Below are 23,424 nucleotides of genomic sequence, written 5' to 3'. Positions count from 1 at the left end.
GTTTTCATTGGCATGCCCCAGTGTCTAAAGAGGCTAGACACTAATAAATATATTTTGAATGAACAATGACTCTAATATTCTAAATCTGTGTATCTTAGCTATAGTTAGCAGCTGTAGGCTATATTCCAAGGTCATAAAGTCACTCGGGACAGAAGGCTAACCTTCCAGGCACAATCAACCCGAGAACAGGTCTGACAAACTCTAAGAGGAACAAAGTTCAGCTTTCACTCAAAAGCAGTGAAGTGTGGAGAGCAGCCCACGCCCTCAGGCATGGAGTCCACAGCGGCAGGCTGCAAAGCCTAAGTTCCTCTGAGCCAGCTGCTGGGAAGCTTGAGACAGTCTTGCGCTCTGCAGAAGAGAGGAAAGCCTGAGCAAGGAAAGACTACTCTCGAGAAGCATAGCAATCGATTCCAGAAGCAATTCTCCTGCAGGCTTCTTCAGACTATAATCCAGTGTCCAGAGCTAAAAGCTGGGCGCTGGCTGACAAGTAAACTCTACGCTGAGAAGAACCATAAATACAACCTTCCCCTCAAAACCATCCATCTCAGATCCGAAAAACAGGGCTTGAAAACTATGTTGGAATTGGTGTGGTGGCACAAGGCAGAAATTCTAGCACTTAGGAGGTTGAGCCCGAGGCTGAAGAGCTGGAAAACAAACTGGATTATTACAAAAGGAAGAAAAGAGGAAGCAGTCACTCACTATTTAGAAGGAAGACTGTGCAGACAGCAGGAGAGGAGCTGCCTTCAAGTGCCCGACAGCCTTGTTTACTGATTCACGTTCCTCACCTTCCATTCAATGAGCTGCACAGGGCGCTGGCAACTCCATCTAACTCTGCCCCATTCCAGGCTCCTCATCTGCTGCCCAAATACCAATGCCTTTAGCAACCACGGCTCAGCAAACGTGCGTATGGACGCATACTCACGCCAAAGGAACAGCTGTCCTCCAGGATTGAGCTGATCTCCTAAGCAAAGACAGGACTTTCCATGCACTGAAATCAAACTACAGAAGAAGCCTGACGCAGTCCCAGAGAGAGCACAGCCAGTGAGCAAGGGCTACAGTACACTTCCAAGGCCTCTCTGCCCCACAGGAAGAATCTGCAATGCTTCAAGTCCAGGCCACTGCATAAGAACTCTCTATTGTAGTGCTATGAATATGGTGGGCAAAGAAGCAGAAGACATCAGCTCTCTTCCTCACTGGGTACTGTTAGGAAGAGAAACACCATCATAGGTAGCAGAGCAGCTCCCTCACTGTGTTCTATTCAAAGTCAGACCTTGACACCGGGTTAGTAAAAAGAAAAGAGAAACAAAAAAGAAAAAAAACAAAAACAAAACACAAAGAAAAGAAACACCAAATGTTACCAGGTATAGAAGGAGACTTCCTTAAAAACAGAGGCTAGAGAAATGGCTCAGCAGTTAAAAGCACTAACTCTCTTCTAGTGGACCCAAGTTCAATTCCCAATCACATGGTGGCTCATCACTGTCTATAACTTCAGTTCCAGGGGATCAAATGCCCACTTCTGGTGAGCTCTGGCACCAAGCAAGCTTGTGGTACACAGACATACACATGGACAAGTCACTAATAAGCATAAAGAAAAATAGGTAAAAAGTAAAAATGAAATTTCAGGACCTAGAAGGGTAGTATATGATTATAATCCCGGCTATGAAAGAGGCTGAAACAGTATGGTTGCCAAGTTTAAGGCCAGTCTAGGCAACTTCGTGAGATCCTGTCTCAAAATACAATGAAGTATACAAAATACCATGAAGTATACAATGTAATGGAGAACATTTAACTAACAAACAGCTGTCAGGTTGTGGGTTCAATCTTCACAGTAGGGGAAAAAAAGGTTTTATTAAAGAGGATAAAGACAAATATTTAAAAAGAGCAAGGAGGAGGCAGACTGGTCTAGTGTGGACAGCTGGCTACAAACAACCACGACAATTCCGAATGCTTTGCTACTGAACCACATCTCCAAGAAACTGGAGATGAGGACGTGGGAGTTGCGACAGCACACGGCACCTCTGCACTGTGCTCATCACCTTTCCAGAGACCAGACCCAAAGAAGGCCAGCCCCGAGCACACCAGCAGCTGGCCCAATGCCACAGAGTATGTGGACACCAACACCATCTGGCTTCAGATCCATTCACCTCTTTAACTGCTGACATCAGCATTTACTGAACACATGTGGTTTGGGGTTGACGTGTTCTGAAGCAGGGCCTAACTGGCTATCGCTAGCTGATTTGAAATTCACTCTGTAAACCAGAATTGCTGCAAACTCAGATTCTCACGTCTCTGCGTCTGGAGTGCTAGTCACTTACATGCTACATCCATTTAAACATATTTATGTCAAAGATAACACTTGTGTCACGCATTGGTGGCTCACATGTGCTGTCCTAGCACTTGGGTGGAAAAGGTTAAGTAGGTCTCTGAATTCTAGGTCACCCGGAACTGCATAATGAAACCCTATTTCAGTCCCTCTTATTTCCCCAAAAATGATCCATCTGCCAGGCCCTATACTACAAACCAAGGTTATAAGACTGAATGGCCAGGTGGTGGTGGCACATACCTTTAATCCCAGCACTCGAGAGGCAAAGGCAGGTGGATCTCTATGAGTTTGAGGCCAGCCTGGAGCAAGTTCCAGGACAGCTAGGGCTATGCAGAGAAACCCTACCTCAAAGGAGAAAAAAAAAAAAAGAAAGAAAAAAAAAAAAGAAATAAGTGACCCCCACCCAACAGAAAGATAACCACAAATAAATGTGTATTTCAAAGACCGTTCACAGAACTGATCTCCAGCCTACCTGACTTAAACAACAGTTTGCTGGAGTGTCAGTATGACAGAGCGCACACACTGTTTTAAACATGGTTGTAAGCATGGCACCTGGATCAGAAACTTTATGATGCAGAAGATTATCAACCCTGTGTATGTCTACAGCCTTCCTTTAGCTGGTGTGCCCCCTCCCCCTTCCTATCCAACTTCTTTCACAGGCTTACAACAAGCGAGTGCCTGGCACATAGAACATGGCTCAGTAAGGACAGAAAGCAAAGTGGAAAAGACAAAGTGAGCTCAGGAGGAAGAAGTGGTCGGGAGCTCAGGAGACTAGAGAATCAGCAGCATGCTAGACACCAGGCCTCAGGCAGCTCAGAGCGGCCTCAACCAGGGAGTCTGCCCCAAAGACGAGACTAGAAGCAGATGGCATTAAGAAGCGGCATCAGTGACACACACAGAGCAAATGTGTCCAGGATGCTCGCAGGGATAGGCTGCATGCACATGCACACACACTCAGTGCACAATGCCGGCCCCACTCAGATTTCCAGTCAAGAATCTATAGCGATGGATGAAGACAGACATGTCCCAAATACCCTGGACAGAAGACAGACTTTCAGAAGCAACTTTCCCCCAAAAATGAATTTTCTCAAGATAGGAGAGTAAGGAACAAATGCATACACAGAGAAAACGGTGTTGCTGATTTTATTGCATGTGAAGCAGAGAAAATCAATTCTGAAACCCAGAACTATTCACAAAGCAGAGCCAGGCACTCCAAACCTCCCCATCAAACAGATGACTGCACCAAATACCATGAAAGCTGGACTCGCCAGCCAAATAGGTGGGCCTCAACCTCAAAAATTCAAACTATGAAAGAAGATAAAGTAAAGACCTTACAACAAGAACCACAACAAATCAGTATTCTCTCAAACATATGGTCTGGCTCCAGAAGCAGCTTTATACACTGTGGGAAACACTGGGTACGATTCCCAAACTTCCCAACATAATGTTCAAACACGCACTGTCATAACAGAAAGTGGCTCTCACAGGAATGGTAATCGAACACAGAAATAACAACAAAGACCCTAACCCTACATTACTTCTCTACACAGCACCTCTTTGGTTCAAATTCTACAATTAAGTATGCAAGAATACAAATTAATGCTTTAGGAATATTTTAAATGTTAATACTGCTGAACCCTGGCCCAATCAGAGGCCTCTTCTGACAAGATCCCTGTTTGCAGCTAAAACCTTACGAGTCTTCCTCCTTAGTGATAATACACAGTGAACTTCTCCTGTCCCCTAGAAGACGACGATTCACCTCCTCTATCTTAGAGCATTTTCTATAGTCCTCACAACCGCACAAAACATGACTTATTTCTAAATTGTTCCCAACCCTAAAGGGGAGAGGAAATGAGAGGCACCAAACTTCTCTAATTCCCTGTTTGAGTAAGAATTCCACTGCACAAAATCTGCTTATCCTGATTGGCTCCCTAGTAAACCATGGTAACAGCCTCCTACCTGGGTTCTCTCTGAAAACAGGACGGGGAGGCAACTTCATCTGGGTAGAGAGGGCTACTCCATGGTCAGACCACAGCCACAGGTACCAAATGTGACCTTGTCCATACCTCTGCCTTCTTTGGCCCCAAACTCATTCACTCTCCTCTCCTACTCAGTGCAAAAATCACACACACACACACACACACACACACACACACACACACACACACACACCCCATAAAGCACAAAGCTAAAACTAACATACAAGAATAAATAAAAGTATATGAATCTCGGGTTGGGGATTTGGCTCAGTGGTAGAGCGCTTGCCTAGCAAGCGCAAGGCCCTGGGTTCGGCCCCCAGCTCTGAGGGGGGAAAAAAAAAGTGTATGAATCTCAATTTAATACAGACATTAATATTTAGTCTCTCAAAGCTGGCAAGAAAATTGCCACAAACTCCAAAAAGAAGGCTTTGCTCCTTCAGAAGGGACAGGAGAAGCTGCTGTGATGTGACAGCTCCTTTGCACACCAGGACGTTACAGTTGCAGTCCTCAGCCATAGCTACCCCCTCATGTGTCACTTGGCAAGAATTATAATCTGCTCTAGCAAACAGGCTCTCAATCAAAACAAGTTCCACCCACCTTCAAAGCAACCAATAGCTGCCCACCTACCACCCTTCCTAAAACAGCCAAACAGATCCATTCTGTGGCCCAGCAATCCCTACAAGGCGCAAGGGTAACGAGGCAGCCTGCAGGTTTGCTCTGTAGGTTTTGAAGACAGACAAGCTCTACAAAACACACTGGGCAAACCCAGGCTATAATCACGCTGAAGAGAGGAAGAGGTGAAGGAAGGGGGCAGAGGCCATGGATAGACTCACAAAGCTTCACACTGTACGTCTGCTTAATTCATCTCCTGCTAGACCCCATGCACGGCTCTGATTTTATGCTTTGCAATGTCACCTCTGCATGGCCAGCTGGCTGAATCAAAGGCTTCAGGAGCATGCACTATGAATGGCGAGATGATTCATAAACATCTTCAGAAGGAGCTTGAGCAGCAAAGCCAACGGCTCGGGAAGGCCAGGGGAAGATCGCCTACCTGCAGGGGCTGAATGGGTCATCCATGACTAACAGAGGCTCTCGTGAGTCTAGCTGGATTCCTCACCTCTACTTACTGCTAAAACTCTGCCCTTTTCTACTCTAAGTACTCAAAATGGAGGCACATGCAGGCTGAGAGACCTCACAGAGCTCTCACTGAGCTTGTGCTATGACCTAAGCCTTCACGCAGAACGCTGAAACTTCCCTCACACTGACAGGACTGAGCATGTGCTGTGACCCTCCCTTATCCACACACTGTCTCTCCACAGCGCAATCAATCTCAACCCTGCTGTTTCCGTAAATAAAGCCCAGCCAACAGACTCTGCAGCTTCTCCTAGCACACCAAGCTAGTGTGCAGGGAAGTGGGGCCTTAGAAAGGGGACTCCAGACAGCCGACACCAAGGAACTCCGCAAGACACAGGCTTCTCCATAGGGAGAAGCGTCTGTCCACAGGCGACAACAGCAAGTTTTCTTTTGTCTTTTCTGTTTTTAAGTAAGTCAGGTTTTTAAGTAACCACCTTTTCAACAGAGAGCAAGAACTCGGGAACAGGTACAAATGACTGCAGCTGGAATTAAATGCAGAAATAGAAGCATGCTTGAAGCACAGCGGCAGTGCAAAGAGAAGTCAACTAAACACACGTCTTTTTGAAAACCCTATGCACCTGACAAAAAGACCCAGCAAGAGAGCGAACCATACAGGTATGGCCACAATGGAGACGGCACTAACACAGCACATAAGGAATCCCATGCTTCATGCAAAAGAAGCCCCCGAATCTCCAAGGGATTAAATTACAGCAGCTCCTAAGGTAATTAGTATGAGCCCAGCCAGGTCTCCAAGAACGAACTGTAACAATAAAAACAGCGACAACGTTCAAATCAAGGATGTGGGGGCTAGGGGTGTAAACTGAGCAGCAGAGCACTAACCTAGCATGAACTGGAATGTGGGCTGACACTGACCCTCAGTAAAACAAACATGCATGCATATGTCCTCCCCCAATGCCTAAAGACATCGACTATAAACACTTCGGCATCCAGCAGAAACCCCCTCATTTCAACTTCCCTGATTCCTCCTACTAAGCCAAATTCGCGTAGCACTATTTATGAAACTAAACCTATTAAAAACTCATTTTGAAAGATTTCTAAAGCCATGTAGTCCACCTTACTATACAGCAATACTGAGGACCAAAGCACTCGCTCCCACTGCCCACAGACCAGCCAAGAGGTTCTGATAAAACCCTACAGAACAAGTCTGTCTTCTCACCCAATGTTCATGTACCACAAAGGACTGTCTGTCATGTAAGAAATAACTGATATGTAGGTTATTCCCACCTGCAAACTGAAAGATGATTTTTGACTACTGAGCTATAACTTAAAAAGAATGATCACAGAATTCCCCCAAAACATAAAAGACAAGTTGGGGGTGGGGTGGGAGTGGGGGACACACAGGACCAACTGTTTCTCTGAAATAGAATGGAGAGTCAGAAACTTAAAATCTGTTCGAAGAACAGGAATGACCTACAGATTCTCAGAGCAGGACATAGTGCTCAGTCCCAGGTGCCCTCTGTCTATTCTGTGAGACAAAGTCTAAGCTGAGGAATCTACATATTTCTGCAGAAAACATAATGTACAGCATACCGGAAGTGCCAAGGGGCTGAGGATGAGACTCGGTTATAAGAGAGCTTGCCTAGCATGCATGAAGCTGCGTGTGAGCCTGGGCATTGCATAGCCAGGCAATCCTAGCATTCAGGGATTGGGAAACTCCAAGTTCAGGGGCACTCACTCTCGGCTCTGTGAAAAGAATTAAGTGCAGAGAAAGAACACACAACCAGATTTACCTGGTTTCCCTTTGCCCCAACACATGAAAACAGGGCAATGGGCTGAAAGAACATTTCCTAAAACCACTGCAGCTGACAGTATGGAGAACTGCTGAAATGGAGTGCCCCACACTAGACTGGCACCAAAGAAACCCTTTCACCCAGAAAAGGTTCACGTGAATGAAGGATAAAAAATAATTCAGTGGAGCTACACACAGGAACTATTACACTAAAAAACTTCTCCAAGTCAGGAAAATCTTATTTTCAAAATTATTGTTTAGGTGTCACTCCCTGGGCCACCCAAGCTTCTTCTGAATCCCAGTAGGGATCCGACTGTTCCTCCTCAAGAGGTAAATGGTGACTGGCAGATCTTCCCCCTGGGTGTGCTTTCCTGACATTTTGTTGTTGGCCAGGGCAGGCAGCTAGTGTGAGCTCCCTTAAGGGAGAAGGCGTGCAGGCTGCCTATTTCCTCTTTCTTCCAGCCCATCGTTGTGCTGAGGGACCGCGTCTCCCCATACCTGCTCACGCTAGCGTGGGACACTTGCCGAAGCACTTGGTGCACTTGGTGTTTCTTTGACTTGAGTTGGTGGTGAAGAGTTCTTGCAGTGTTCTGTCACTTCTAAGAGTAAGCCGCAACATTCAGACAGTTTACCCACAGCCACCTTGCACAACCTTGCACTAGGGTGGATCCTTCCAGAAGCTTCTCACGTATGTTCTGTCTGTCATGGGGCCTCACTGGCATGAGTCTGCTTTTTATATTATCTCCTCCTAGAGATGTTCAGGGTCACAGCGGGCTTCCCTGGAGCCAACAACAAACCTGCCTCCCACCATGAACCAATGACCTGCTTCCTACTCAGGTTTTCATATATGGAACCCAGTTCTGCATTTACAGGATTTAAATATTTTATTCAATATCTAAAGATGTTTTCTGACAAAAAGTTACTGAAATAGTAAGACCTGGGCTTGGTGCTATTCTGCTGAAGGCTTTTCAAACATGGGAGTAACCGAGAAAGTAGCTCATCCCAAACAGTATGCAAAGACCCTACACGAGATAAAAGTGCGCAGCCCCTTGTCAATGAAAATACCTAACAACCTCTGTAATCCTCAAGATGTTACAAAATACCAAGAATTTACACAAGTCACCTTCAGAGTTAACTATGATCACTTTCACATGATAAATGCAGAACAGACTCCAGGAGGTGAATGGCTTACAGAAGAACACAAACATAGAGCGCTAGCATGAGACTAGAACATGACAGGCTAAAAGGAGAAAATCCTTCCTAGGGCTCGTAACTCAAAGATGAAGCAGCCAGGCTAAGCCTGCCGGTATGAAGTACTAGTTGAAACAAAAAGTGGGGCCAGACGGGGGAAAAAAACACAAAAACACAGAACTGAGACATGGCTAAGACCAGTTTATTGTAGCTCAACCAAAGAGTGTTTTGGCTGACTATATAGTAGGCCTAACTGGTCTTATTTACCAGGATCTCTGAGCTCAACTTTCTTTCTTTTGGGGGGATGGGAGTTTCAAGGCAGGACTTCTTTGTGTAGCCCTGGCTATCCTTGAACTCATTCTATAGAGCAGACTGGCCCTGAATTCAGAGATCCATCTGCCCCTGCCCCTGCCCCTGCCCCTGCCCCTGCCCCTGCCCGAGTGAGCACTGGGATAGAAGGTATGCACCGCCATCGTCTGGCTGAAGTTTATTTTCTAAGTACTCAGTAGACCTTGAGTAGACTGTTCATATAATCTATATAATACAATGATAACATTTTGCAGAGGACACTGACCTGCAGAGGTAAACTTGGAATGAGTCTTGTTTACATAAGGCAAAGTGAATGTTCCCTGAGTGTCTGGATATCAGAGACTGAAATCAGAGCTGAATCTTGGGGTTCAGGTTAGGCTGGCACCTGACTGGAGGCTCTCATTTATCTCTCCCTCTTACTCTGTATCCTATTTGAGCAGAAAACCAGACACTAATGGCAAGCCCCAATAGTGTATCCTCACATAACCACAACAGGCAGAGTGGGCACCTTTCCCAAGCCAGGCCAGCCTAAGAATACCATTCAAATGTCTGCATGGTTCTCAACATCCTTCACTAAACAACATTCATGTTGGTAATGTCTGACCTAATAATGTATCGTTCCTAGAGGATAACCCCTCCCTTTCTTCAGGTATTACAGATGCACCTGAGGGCTCTGCAACACACAACAACTTTATCATCCGCTGATATTTGTGGTTTTAAAATCCTTGACAGACCATGTCACATGTGACTGATGACCAGTATGGACGTGAGCACGTACTCTCTTGACATACAAATATAAGTGAATTTTTGGTTCAATTATTACTGAAGCAGCTGATGTTGCTTGACAGCGACTCATTTCCTTCTCTACTGACTTCTTCAGGGTCTCTCACTGGACTCTACTTAAGCTCTCCCTCTCCGACTCCCTCTGTTCTCCTGCTGGACCCTTCCTTCTCCCACCTGCTCTCCTTTTGCTCTGTCTTCTAACTAGAGTTACATTAGCTAAAGCTAGAAGCCCCACCCCCACCCTGGCCCTTCCTGTCTTCTGTTTTTGTGTCCTGCATTTATGTGGGAAAATGTAGATTCTCCATATGTCTCTCTAGTCTCTGTTCTGCTCTGCTGTTCATTTCCTCCTCCTCCTCCTCCTCCTCCTCCTCCTCCTCTTCCTCCTCCTCCTCCTCTCTCTCCCTCACACCTTGCCTTGCACCTAGATGTCATGAGAGAAAGCACAGGATACTTGTCTCCATAGTAATTCCCTGTAAGATGTAAACTCGGCAGAGGTTTTTCTCCCACTGTGAAGACGTGGCTGTTTCCTTTGCCGTGCGACAGAATCCTATCCCACGTAAGGCGTTTGTTAATTACTATTATTTATTAGCTAGTGGAGTGCTTTTCAGTTCCAGGTCTTACACAGGAGTTTTTATGTGCACCGGATGACTTTTGTGTGACATGAGAGACAGAGATTAGTCTCACCCTTCTCCTTCTCTTATCGTCTCTGGCTATCCAGACTTAGCAGAACCTTGCCTGAGGAGGCTCTCTCTTCCCCACGTATATGCTCTGTACCTTTGTTAAGACCCGGACGCGGTAGCCAGCCTCTGAGCAGTACTGTGCTGTGCTGTGCTGTGCTGTTTTATGGCTCTGAGGTGTCACAGTATCTCCCGTAAGTGTGCTCTTTAGGGTTGCTTAAGTGACTTGGGATACTTGTGCTTCTACCTAAGTTTTAAGAACTTTAGTTCTCTAAAGAATATCAGTGGAAGAAGGGGTTGAAAAAGAAACTATTTCTGGACTGTTTTAAGGAATACAGTCATGTTCATAGTATGAATTTTGTAATCTTATAAGCATGGGAGGTCTTTCTAAGTGACTTTAGTGTAATTGTATTATTATCTGCATAGTTATTGTTATTCAAATGTGTCTCTGTGTATACACTTGGGTAACCATGAAGACCAGAAGAGGATGTCAGATCCTCGGGTGGTGGGAACTGAACTCAGGACTCCTGGAAGAGCTGTATGTACTCTTAAAAGAGCCATCTCTGCAGCTCTAGGGTAGTGTTCTTAAGTTCTCCATTGTATGGGTCCTTTCTTTGATTAGGTTTAGTCCTAGCATGCAGGGAAGGGGGGGGGGGGACTGTTACTGTGGCACTAGGAACTGAACACACTGCCCACGTGCTGCTAGTTTAATACTCTACCACTGAAGTATATACCTAGCCCACTTTTTTTGAAATATTTACTAATTTAATTTATATGAATATATTGTCACTGTCTTCAGACCCCGGAAGAGGGCATCAGAACCCATTACAGATGGTTGCTGGGAATTGAACTCAGAACCGCTGGAAGAACAGCCAGTGCTCTGAGCCATCTCTCGAGCTCCCAGCCCAATTTTTAAACGCTACTGTGAATGTGATGCGTTCTCTTGGGTCCCTTTCTTGGTATATTCATCATTGGCATAATCGATTAATCCATAAATACCCAGTGATTTTTTTTCTGTACATCACATGCTAGCCCAGTGTCTACGCAGGCCATAGGAGAGTGTCAGATCCCCTGGAACTCAAGTTACCGGTGGTTGTGAGCCACCTTGTGGATGCTGGGAACTGAACCTGGGTCATCTGTAAGAACAGCAAGTGTTTTTAACAGCTGAGCCAGCCCTGCGTAAACTGCTCTTTATCTTCATTTTAACAGGCTACACAAGAGATCTAGTTTTACTACCTTTATGACTGTTTTCTTTAGAAACTGAAATATGAGCTTTTGATTTTCAAACATAGGCCATATACCAAGAATATATTTGATAGTTATATTTCAATCGCCTCTCCTCCCATTCTCACAATTAATATAGGGCCTATGCACCTTATGCAAGCATTCTACACTGAGTTACATTTCAACGCCTCCTTTTACCTTTTGCCTCAGCCTCCTAAGCAGCGGGATTACAGGCTGAGCCATCAGACCCAGCAGCAGGCTCTGGTTAGTTTTACATGTGAGCGTACTCGTCTTTTGCTGCCCGGGTAGAGTGGGAGAAGCTGGCACTCTTGCACTAGGCAGACTGGATACCGTCTCGCTTACCTGTCCATCTCTTCCCAGGACTGCCAGCCTCTGGGATATAGGTTACTCCCAGAATTCCCTAATAAGCCTCAGGACTTCACTGTTACTGATATAATGCCCGTTGTCATCTTTAATGTGTTGTCAAGTTGTCTCTTCCCTCGGTTGGTTTGCCTAGGCTTTATCAAGTCACCTTGTCCGAGTCAGCCCTTTGACTGACTTACCACACTGTTCTTAAGTCTCCATGTCATTCATTTTCTTCATGGTCTCAACTATTTCTCTGTACTCTCTTTGGTAGTTAGGTCTGTCCTTGTTTTTCTATGACCTTGAAGTGCATCACTAACTTCATGCTACTTCGGCACTGTTTAAAGGAGGAAGAGTTTACTAAGCACATTGTGGAGGAGGAGGAGGGAGAGAGGAGAGGAAGGGAAGGAGAGGGGGAGGAGGAGGGGAAGGAGGAAGAGGGGGAGAAAGAAGAGGAGGGGGAGAAGGAAAGGGGGAGGAGGAAGAAGAGGAAGGGGAGAAGGAGGGGGAGGGAGAAAAGGAGGATTGGCAGTGACTAGAGCGACACACATCTCTCTTCATTTTTTTAAAAGATTTTTTTATTTATTATATATGAGTACACTGTAACTGTCTTCAGACACAGCAGAATAGGGCATCGGATCTCATTACAGATGGTTGTGAGTCACCATGTGTTTGCTGGGATTTGAACTCAGGACCTCTGGAAGAGCAACCAGTGCTCTCAACCACTGAACCATTTCTCCAGCCCCATTTTTAATGTAAGCCTTCATAGCTACACATGTCTTCACAGGAGTATTTGCATTTTCATGTGCTTCTAAGAATTGCTAAGTATCAGCTCTAATTTCTTCCCCGATTTGCTGTTCACTCGTGGGTATGTGTATAGCTTGTGAGTGTGTTCAGGTGCGTGTAAAAGTCAGAAGACACCACCCTCAATGTCACACCTGTGTTTCTTTTGAAGAATCTTTTTTTGTTGTTGAAACAGGGTTTCTCTGTGTAGCCTCTGGTTGTCCTGGAACTTACTCTACATACCAGGCTGGTCTTGAACTCAGAGATCCCCCTGTCTCTGCCTCCTGAGTGCTGGAAGTAAAGGTGTGCACCACCTCCATGTGGACGGTGGTTTTCACTGGTCTGGCACTTGCCAACTACACTAGGCTAGATGACCAGCAAGCTCCAGTTCTGCCTGCCTGTGCTGGGGTTGCACCTCGATGCACGCTTTTATTTACACAGGTTCTGGGGATTGAACTTGGATCTTTATGCTTGCACAGCAAGCACTTTCCTGGCTGAGCTATTCCCTGAGCTCACAGCTTTAGCAATTTCTTTCTTTTTTCTTTTCTTTTTTTTTTAAGATTTATTTATTTTATGTATGTGAGTACACTGTAGCTGACTTCAGATGTGCCAGAAGAGGACATCAGATTCCATTACAGATGGTTGTGAGCCACCATGTGTTTGCTGGGAATGGAACTCAGGACCTCTGGAAGAGCAGTCAGTGCTCTTAACCGCTGAGCCATCTCTCCAGCCCAGCAATTTCTTTCACTATTAGGTTTTGAGCCTTATTTCACTACGATTTAATAAAATCTAAGAAATAGTTTTTGTTAACATTTAAAAACTGAAGCAGAGGCTCTCCCTAAAACTGGAACCTAACTGTGCCATCCATATCCCAAACAAGGCTGGCCTCACACCCACCCACCCACCCACACACCCTGGAAAGCCCCTACCCTCTCAGAGAAGGCTAAGGGGGAACCAGGAGGACGGGGTAATATTTGAGATGTAAACAAACAAACAATTGTTTAGGACTTACGTTCTAGGTTTAAGTCTTTGAATGTACGCACACGCCGCATGTACGTATGCTACCTGACCAACATCACCTTGGAGATCAAATTTGGATTCTCTGTGAGAGCAACAAGTGCTCTAAGCTGCCAAATCATTTCTCTAGCCCCTGGTAGGATTCCTTTAATATCTAAATGTGGTCTGTTTATGAAAAGATTGTTTTGCTGTTGTCGGATGGAATGTTTTATAGATATCTGTTCAGTCCATTTGTGGTGCACTTTTAATTCTGAAGTTTCTGTGTGGATTTAGTGATCGGGACAGGGATCTAGTTGACCTATTCATTGATGACGGTGAGCTATTAAAAAACCACCTACTATTAGCTGGGTGGTAGTGGCTCAGGCCTTTAATCCCAGCAAATGGGAGGCAGAGGCAGGTGGACTCCTGAGTTAAATGCCAAGCTGGTCTACAGAGCAAGCTCCAGCGGGGCCAATGCTACACAGAGAAACCCTGAGTCAAAACACCGAAAACTGAAATGAATAAACAAACAAAGGAACAAAGTCACCCCTTATAATTTTTATCTTGGCCTATCTAGACCTTTTTGTGTAGCAGTATTTTAGTCCCAACGTTCAGAACATACCTATTTTCAACTCTTATATAAAATCTTCTAATAGAGCCTGGCATAGTGACACACGCCTGTTTTTTAAACTCCAACATTCAGGAGCCAGAGGCAGGTGGATCTCTTTGCTTTTGAGGTCAGTCTGATCTACAGAGTGAGTTCTAAAACTCTCAAAGCTACATAGTGAGATCTTGTCTTCAAAAACAAAACAACAACAAAGACCTCCAACTGTCTTGGTCCCTTAGTTACCACACAGCGACCTTCATCTCTTCTAGTCCGGGCCTCTGCTTTGTGAGATGGAACCACAGCTAACCCTGCTGGTTTCCAGCTCCCAGGCGCTCGGCATGCTAACAGCCGTTTTGCTTCCATTTTTGTTGTGATAAAGCATTCTGATAAAAGGAAAGAAAGGTTTATTTATGCTCGCAACTCCCTATTGCCACTGAAGGAACCTAAAGCCTGCTTGCCATCCACACAAACAGAAACTCGGACAAAGAACTCAATTCATAGCCAACGAAGTACATCAGGGACTATGTAGACAGACCAGCTAGCTTTCTTTTGCTTGCTCTCCATCTTTTTAAAGGTTTATTTTGGCTTTTAAGATAATTTTGTTCACATGTACTTGTGTTGTCCTACATGAGTTTATATGTGGCATGTGTGTTAGAAAAGGGCACAAGCGCTCCTATAACTGACGTCATATATGACTGTGAGCCATGATGTGGCTGCTGAGAAATGAGTGTAGGTCCCTGTGAGTACAGCAAGCATCCTCGGAGGAGGCTAGTGAGCCATCCTCCCCTTTATCTAGCTGTTTAAACAGCCAAAGACCGCCTGCCCAGGAAATGGTGCTCCCCACAGTAAGCAGGATCCTCCAGCATGAAGAAGCAGTCCTCAAGTCAATCCTCCACAAGCCAATCTGACCAGGAAACTCCTCGGCTGAGACACTCTTACGATGACCAAGTGAAGCTGCACTTAAGGCTAAGCAGGCACAGGGCCATCTTCCACCCGTAGGCTGTCTTCTGTGGTGAAGTGCATCTCTTGTACCCACACTGCCTTTCGTCTAAGTCATTATTCCGTTACCCATGTACACCTTACCAAGATGGCTCCAACAGGGTGCTGTTCATCTCCTACTCCTAGCTTCAGCAGACCTTGTCAGTGTTTCTGGATTTCACACCTGAAGCTAACTGAACAATAAGTATCTAATTTTCCAAACTGACTTATCTTTTCCAACGCATAATGGAAGGCTTGACAAAGTCTGCATCAAGGCAATGCTCTCCCGGTAAACTGAAGGCACAGAAGGCAGCCCTTACCTGCCCTAATCCCTCCACACTCCACACCCTCACTTCCCTGCCTTTTCTTGCAAAACAAAGTCCAGGCAAAGCAGGAGCTGTCCCAAACATCAAAGGCACAGGATGTGACATGCAGGCACTGAGTCATTGTTTGGCATCTTGCTAACTTAAGCACAGATATGTACATGCACAAGCACACACACATGTGGGTGAGAAAGGAAGTGGGTATAAGTGACGAAGTGACTTACCTTGTCTCAGGGTTGTAGCCTAATATGTAGAAAAACGAGTCCACTCGGGCTTTAAATTCACGAGCAGCAAATATGTCGGAAAAATGGGAGATGTTGCACTTCCCTCTGAGGATAAAACAAAAGACAGAAATGTACGTTTAAATTACTTTGCAGTGGGAGTGAGGTGGGGTGAGGGAAGCACGCGTCTAAATCTACAGCGTTTATATAGTGTCCATGCTCGATTGGCAATTTTTATTTTTGTTTCGTTTAAATGGTTGCTTCAGTATGCCCCACAAAGTACCACAGAAGAGAAGAGCGACATCTCTAGGTGTGACCTTCAAGTAAAGTTGAACCGTCCTCTAGTCAAAGCTTACGTAATACTACAGAACCGCAGAGAGCCATGTCCAGGCTCCGGAACTCAGGGTAACGACAGAAACAGCACACTGCTCAGCGGGCTCGCCTCCCCATGTGCACGAGTGAGCGCATGCACTCTCCGCGGGGTTTGCACAGCACCCGGGTCTGTCTCACAAGCAAGGAATTCTCTCCCACTGTTTGGTGGCATGGGTAAGAAGGGGTGAGTTTTAAAAAGAAGACTGCCATCTTCCCCACCTGGTTGAAACATCTGGGCTCAGAACTTTCTAGCACATCGCTATAATCCTAGTACCAGGGAGGCTGAGCCAGGGGACAGCAAGCACAATGCATAGACAGGAAAACTGTCTTAAAAAAACATCCTCAAAAACCAGGAGGAAAGAATCGGGAATCCTTCTGTGGGGTATGCAGAGGTGGTGGTACACTCTGGGCTACACACTCTGAAGACAGCCTGGTAAGGTCACATGCTAAAGGACAGTGAGGACAGAGCCTTCCCTAACACAAAACACAAGAGAGGGATACGACTAAAAATCATAACCTAGAAACAGACTTCTTTAAATGAGCAACACGTAGGAAAGGCTTCCATACCTGAAGTGTATGTAAAGCAAAAGGACTCGCACGGGCGGGAAACACAGGACTCAGCAGCATGTCGGCAGAGAGCCGACAGACAGTCTTCCTCAGTAATGAAGACAGCAGAGGGTCTCAAGAGTCTTTCTATTTTAGGCCACCAGGTTAAAGGAGAGAACTGTTTTTGAAGAGTTACTTTCCCAGTTTCCAATTGTGTCTGCAGCTCTCCTGTGAGCTACATGAATTCTCTCAGAATCCCGTCCTGATTTTGTATATTTCTCAGGACATGGCTGTGTATAGTTTACACTGTGGTTTCTCTAGGTGTAACAATACACACAGAAATTAGCATGGTACCCAACACCAACACTCCTAACTCCAGGCACTGTAGAAATCCTGCTTGCACCCAGATCCCTTAAACGAGACTGACTTACATCCTTCTCTATTCAACAGGACAAAAGTCAGTACATTCTTAGACTTGGTGGTGGTTGTTTATTCGTTCTGTTATAAACTGGGAATTTCATTAAAATGATTTTTAATTTAAGAAAAATTTAATGTTTAGTGCAACTAATTTTCCTTTGATCATTTTCTAAAATACATGCCAAGAATCCATGCATTTTTACAAACTTTTTTTAAAAAAAGATTTATTATATGAGTACACTGTAGCTGTCTTCAGACACACCAGAAGAGGGCATCGGATCTCATTACAGATGGTTGTGAGCCACCATGTGGGTGCTGGGACTTGAACTAAGGACACCAACCCTCATTTTTACAAACTTCTTTTGTTTTAGCTTTACTTCCTCTTTTATCAACAGTTATTTTAAGAGAAAGTATCACATTTCTGAGTATAGAGGTCTTGTATTCTTTTGTTTTTCATGGTAAACTACTAATTTACTGAAATGCAATGAGGTAGACATTTTTGTTTCACAACTTAAAATACAAACAACTTTTAAGAGTTTAACAAAGTGAGGCTGGAGAGACGCAACTCAGCAGTTAAGAACACTGGCTGTTCTTTCAGAGGACCGGGGTTCAATTCCCAATACCCAAATAGCAGCTCACAACTGTCTGTAACTCCATTTCCAGAGGATCTGACACCCTTATAGAAAGACAAAACACCAATGCACATAAAGGTAGATAAATCTTTTTTTAAAAGTGACAAAATACAGAAAAAAAGGTTGTGTGTTATTATTATCCAGAGTTCAAAGTTCAACAAGCTTCAGATCAGTGCTTGGGAAAGAACTAACGAGAGCTGCACAAACCCATGCACAGCAGATCTCTAACCCTGGCAAGCACACAGAGGTCACAGAAAACAAACAGAAAAACATACTGTGCTTTTTAGAGAGAAAAAGTCATCAAGCATGGCCTTTCTCCAACATTTGATTAACACATTCGATGCAACCATTCGGCCAATGCCAGCATCTTTTCAGAGAAGAAAAGAGGTTATCACAAGGCTTATGTGGAAACAGTTAGTCCGCACACTGGAACCCACGTTAAAACTTAGAATGCAGAGATCTTAACTGCTAGCAGGGGGAAAAGTGCTAAACATCATGTGGACAAAGACACGGACAAGCTCTGCTGTCCAACAACACACTAACACACGTGGACAAACCAGTAAGAAAGTCCTAGGCCAGTCCAAAACTGCAGCTTAAGCTGCATGAGACAGAGCTCTGATGCACAAAACTTCTTAAAGGCTTCTCTACAGAGGTAATTCATTTCTTTTAACTCATAAACATAATGGCAACTGCTCGTAGCAAAGCAAGGAGGTAAACTAATACAGGACGAACATAATGAAAACTAAGCTCTGAACAATTTGGTCAAGGGCCATGAACTTTAGAAACTTTACCCTGTTACCTTTCTAAAATATGAATCCTTAGGTGAGACGGTAGCCTGAACTACCTTAGCTTTTTTTTTTTTTTTTTTTTTTTCCTTGTAACTACTAGAAGTATGAGGCAGAGAGTGAGCAAGCTGAAACACAGCCATCAATCAAGGGCCACTTCTGACCTCCCATACTGTCTTCCATCAGGGCACTCTGATAGCACACACTCCCAGTCACAAGTCTGTCAGAGAGCAGCCACTTCACACATCGCCAACAAAGCGTCATCTCAATAGGCAAAGCAACACAGCGAGCAAACGGCCAGAGATGGGCCTGGCGTGTGGGCTCACATATGCTTGGAGCTTTGCAAGGCAGCTCCTAGGGCTGAGCTTAGCCCCTATCCAAAGACAAAGAATGAACACCCAATCAAGCCACCTACTGGGCAACAAGAAACAAAATCCGTGGATACTGGATATCATCAGTACCATAAGTAACTGTATTATATAAGCTTTTCTTTCTCAAACACTAATTTTTATAGACCTTATTGAAATTTAGTAACTGAAAAAGAACACAAATTAGTAAGGCAACCCATCTGAGGCCCTCTGTGAATGCTTTCCACATGCCTGCTGGAGTAGACATTAGGTCAAAAGGTAAGTGTTCAAGTTATGAGGCCACTGCTAGGTCACATGACCCAGAGTGTCAAAAGGATAATCCAAAAATCAACAAATTTGATTCTGTCACAAAGCTGTGTCATGGCAGGATTCAGCTGAAGTCATCCTATTTGAATCTGGCACTCTCTACTGTTATGTCACAATGTCAACCCAAAATGCTACCTAGGCAACAGATAACTCAAACACAGCATCAGCTCAGGATGCTGGCCTCAGTAGCGGCAGTGCGAGGAGGCATGGATGAAGGAAGGCACCGTGAGGTTTACCACAAAGGTAACAATGAGGGAGATGAGCCACGGCTCAGAGCAGGCCAGAGCAGTAACACCGGCTCAGCACACACTTCCCAACACAGCCCAGACTGAGGAGGAACTTCTTTTGGGAAAGGAAAAGCTAAGGTGCCACAATTTACAAAGCAAAGCCCAAAGAGGAATTCTGTTTTCCTTTTGATTCATGGTGACTAAAGGACAAAGCTCTCCTTCTCTTTTACAGCCCAACTCTAGCACCAGCTTGAAAGAAAAATATAGACATCAGCTTCATCACAAGTGAATGGGATGGCAGAGCCCAGTCAATGGCCGCACACAGCATGAATCCATGTAACGGAGTCCTTTGATCTCTGACAGAATGGTGCTAAGAGACAACACTATGAGCCTTTTCTTTTTCCTTTTCTTGTCCTCTGGTTTTCTCCATTATACTCACTCGACTCCCTTTCATGTGCCCATGAACTGTTTTATTTGTGTCCCCTTCAAAATTAAATTTTATCTACAGTAGCAGTGCTGGCTTACATGTGTGAAAGAAGAAAGTGACCTTCCCTGGAGGCGAGCTACAAAGAGAGAAGTTGACAGAAAACACTGAATCTCAATCCTCTATCGTCACGTCTCACTCATCAACAGTTTAAGGAAAGGACCCTAATTCTGGAGAAGAAAAAAATGAGTAAATGAATACTAACAGGGTTCTGCCACTACACCCTGTTTGATGGGAGACAACCACAGAAACACCCCAAAACTCTCCTCGGTGAGATGCTACTGCTGAGTGAGGCTGGAGCCACACACTGGGCATCAGACACTGACAAATGCCAGGCTTTCAAAAAGATTTACCAAGCCAGGCCATGCAGTGACAAAATGAGCACTTGTCATCCAGTCACCAGGTCACCAAGAAACTCACTCTTCATTTAAGTCTAATAAAGAGAAACTGGAGAAGTTTCCTCAATGAGAGGCTGCACCTCTCTGTGGTTAACCAGAACCACATGTCAGCCTGAAAACATACACAAGGAACCTTTGTAACAGAGCAGGTTGTGCTTACATATTTAGGAATATATAACGTGCATCTTTATGTAACAATGATTAATGCAAAAAGGGGCTATGAACTTGAAAAAAGAGAAAGGATAAAAATGCCATATGAGAGGGCTTGGAGGAAGGAAAGGGACGTGAGATGATAATACTACAGTCTCAAAAAACAAATCATTTAAGAAGAAAATGGAGATGAAGATTTCATACCAGACTTACTGCTTTTTGTACATTTTTTTTATAATTCTATCTTTTTTAAAGGATGCTTATTTAATGTATATGAGTTCCCTATAGCTGTCTTCAGACACACCAGAAGAGGGCATCGGATCTCTTTACAGATGGTTGTGAGCCACCATGTGGTTGCTGGGATTTGAACTCAGGACCTCTGGAAGAGCAACCAGTGCTCTCAACTACTGAACCATCTCTCCAGCCTTCTGTTCAACATTTAAGATACTATCACAAAACATAACATCCAGGAAAGATTCTAATCAGATACCTTGGAAAAAAAACAAAACCTTATGTATTGCTAGTGGGGAAGCCATAGTGCTACCAGGATGCAAACCTAGAGTGAGCCACATTTATCTGTGCGCAGCTACTACACAGACCTAAGAATGCTAAAAATCAGATGAACGTCATCTATCAAATCTGAATAGCGTTAAAAATCCCCAAATATATTCATTTTAAACAGTTATGTCAAAGCATGTTGGACAATTTAACTAGAACTTGAAGTCCTTTAAATCCATGACCTCAACCAGTGAGAAGCTGAAAGGAGCAGAAGGATCGTCAGGACAGACACTAACATGGCCGGCGGCCTACAGTAACATTCGTTTCACAACCCATTAACTTGCTTTGCTAGCAGATAGGCTTAATTAAAGTCTGAGAACCCACCTTCAAGGACAGACAAAAGCTTTTGGGAATTTGGGGAAAGTTTATAAACTACCACAGACATTCTTGAAATGTAGCGAAAGCCCGGAGACAGTCAACTCTTAACACTTCCACCCCTTCCTGTGGCAGAGCTCAGCATACCACAGACCAGAAAGCCACACGGCCCCACTAGTTGTTTTTACAGAGTACAAGACAATTTTACATCTTTAAATAGTTTTTAAAAAAAGTGGGAAAAAATTCCTGAGAAAAGAAATGAAAATAAAACAATTCCTTTCCATTTTTGTAAAGGCTCAAGTGGATCTCAGCCAACTCATTCATTCGTTATCTATGCATTTGCCCCACAATGGCCACCATGAATGGACAGTTGGGACAAAGGCCACAATGCCATATAATCTGAGACCCAATGGTTACAAACACCAGTCTTAAGTAAATACTCCAGCCTTCTGCTAAAGTAACTGGATCTTTCTTTGTAGTTTTGCACAGGAGACCGCAGGACTGTCACTGAACATGTGAAGGGTGAGCACCACGTTAGGGACAGCCACATCTCACTGTAAGTTGTTTTAAGCTAAAGCCAACAAGTCTCAATGGCTTTTACTGTACTTGAATTCTATTAAAAAAAAAAAGAGAGAGAGAGAGAGAGAGAGAGAGAGAGCGAGCCTAGGGGTTTCGCTGTTGTCTGATACAACCTTTTTATTTATCATTTACAGAGAGGAAAGCTGAGCTGTTAGCTACTGTGGAGATTTGAACAGGTTTGGCTCCCATAGCCTCATGTGCTGGACCGTTTGGCCCAGAGGGCGTGGCAGGTATAGCTTTGTTGGAGGAAGTCTGTTTGTGGGGAGGTGGGCTTTGAGATCTTATATAGGCTCAAGCTACACCCAGTGTGATACACAGCCCTCTTCTTGCTGCCTTAAGATCAAGATGCAAAACTCTCAGTTCCTTCTCCAGCACCACATCTGCCTGTAAGCCGCCATGCTCCCTCCTTGATGATAATGAACTGAACTTTTGAAACTGTAAGCCAGCCCCAATTAAATGTTGCCTTAATCATGGTGTCTCTTTAGAGCAATAAATCCCAAACACACACAGGTACTATACTTGCTATGTCACTTAAGAGGCCCCAAACCAGCCAGACACAGCATGTGCAAGGGGACAGATCCTGGCCCTGCTGTGGAGAGGGCACGCAGGACAGAAGAGAAGGGCACAGCCACATTGATGGGCTGCACTGTCCCCTCCTGCTATATCTTTAATACACTCCCCTACTCTTAAGCATCCTTTTTAGTAAAAACGTTCAGACATAAAAACTGAAGAGCTGGGCTGGAGACATGGCTCAGTGGTTAAGAGCACTGACTGCTCTTCTAGAGGACCTGAGTTCAATTCCCAGCAACCACATGGTGGCTCATAACCATCTGTAATGGGATCCGATGCCCTCTTCTGGTGTATCTGAAGACAGCTAGTGTGTACTCAAATAAATAAAAAAAAACTGAAGAGCTAATAAAAATCCCTAGATTTTCTTATGCTTTCTTATATTTAACATTTTCTTTATTTGCTTCCCCCGCCCCCATCTTTTGTAGCAATGGGGCTTGATTTTTACAAAGGTAACTGCAGAACTTCAGGGAATTTCACCCCAAAAACTTTAGCAAAGAACACTATGAAATATAGGGAGAGGTAAAGTGGGGTTAGACAGTCTCCGAAATTTCAGTGCCCCAGGAAACAGAGGAGTGTTAGCTTGTCAATACCATGAGTTGTTGTCTGCCTGGACGCAATGACTACCGCAGATCAGAGCAGAGTCACTCCCGCCTCCAGGACACCCCCCAACCCCGTATTCTTACCTCAGGGCAGCAGCATGGTAGGTGTCAACATAATCAGAAATGAAGAGCTCCCGGTTCTTGATGACTGGATCTGTGATGACAAGTTCTCTTCCAGAGTCTACCAACAAAAGAAATTAGTTAATTAAGAAGGTATTAAAATAGTTTCCCAAAACAAGGAGGAAAGTTTTGCAAAACTTTTCTCTCAAGTTTATCTCAAACTAAAGACAAATAATACCACCTGGTTACTGTCAAAGTGCACCCATCCGACATGAAGGGATGCACAGCAGGGGTGGCTGGGGACCGGCTCTGGAGGGCTCACAGACTGTTTACTACAGCTCTCACCAAGCCCTTCTGTGCAGGCAAGTGCCTTGGGAGGGGAGACCACACACGAAGACACGGACACACGGAGGGAGG

At 44.6% G+C, this 23,424-nt stretch overlaps 1 protein-coding gene and 1 long non-coding RNA gene across 12 annotated transcripts in view; one reads left to right on the top strand and one right to left on the bottom strand.

The window, feature by feature from the left end:
- The window catches only part of Rere (arginine-glutamic acid dipeptide repeats), a 329,621-nt gene that overhangs the window by 122,155 nt on the left and 184,042 nt on the right, over positions 1–23,424 (bottom strand). For 8 of the 11 annotated variants that reach the window (XM_087660099.1, XM_087660101.1, XM_087660102.1 and 5 more), the window contains 2 exon segments: positions 23,032–23,128; positions 15,645–15,749 (listed from right to left, as the gene is read on the bottom strand). In XM_087660099.1, coding sequence (XP_087516225.1) covers positions 15,645–15,749; positions 23,032–23,128 — 202 coding nt within the window. 11 annotated transcript variants of the gene reach the window in all.
- LOC148006173 (uncharacterized) lies at positions 19,243–20,108 on the top strand. The gene is made up of 2 exons (XR_015621368.1): positions 19,243–19,432; positions 19,527–20,108. It is a non-coding gene; the product is annotated as an uncharacterized LOC148006173 (long non-coding RNA).

The sequence above is a fragment of the Rattus norvegicus genome, chromosome 5 (assembly GCF_021556685.1).
Source record: "Rattus norvegicus strain SHRSP/BbbUtx chromosome 5, alternate assembly SHRSP_T2T, whole genome shotgun sequence".
NCBI classification, from domain to species: domain Eukaryota; kingdom Metazoa; phylum Chordata; class Mammalia; order Rodentia; family Muridae; genus Rattus; species Rattus norvegicus.
Note: the sequence above shows the minus strand (reverse complement) of the source record. Positions and strands in the feature narration are given on the sequence as shown.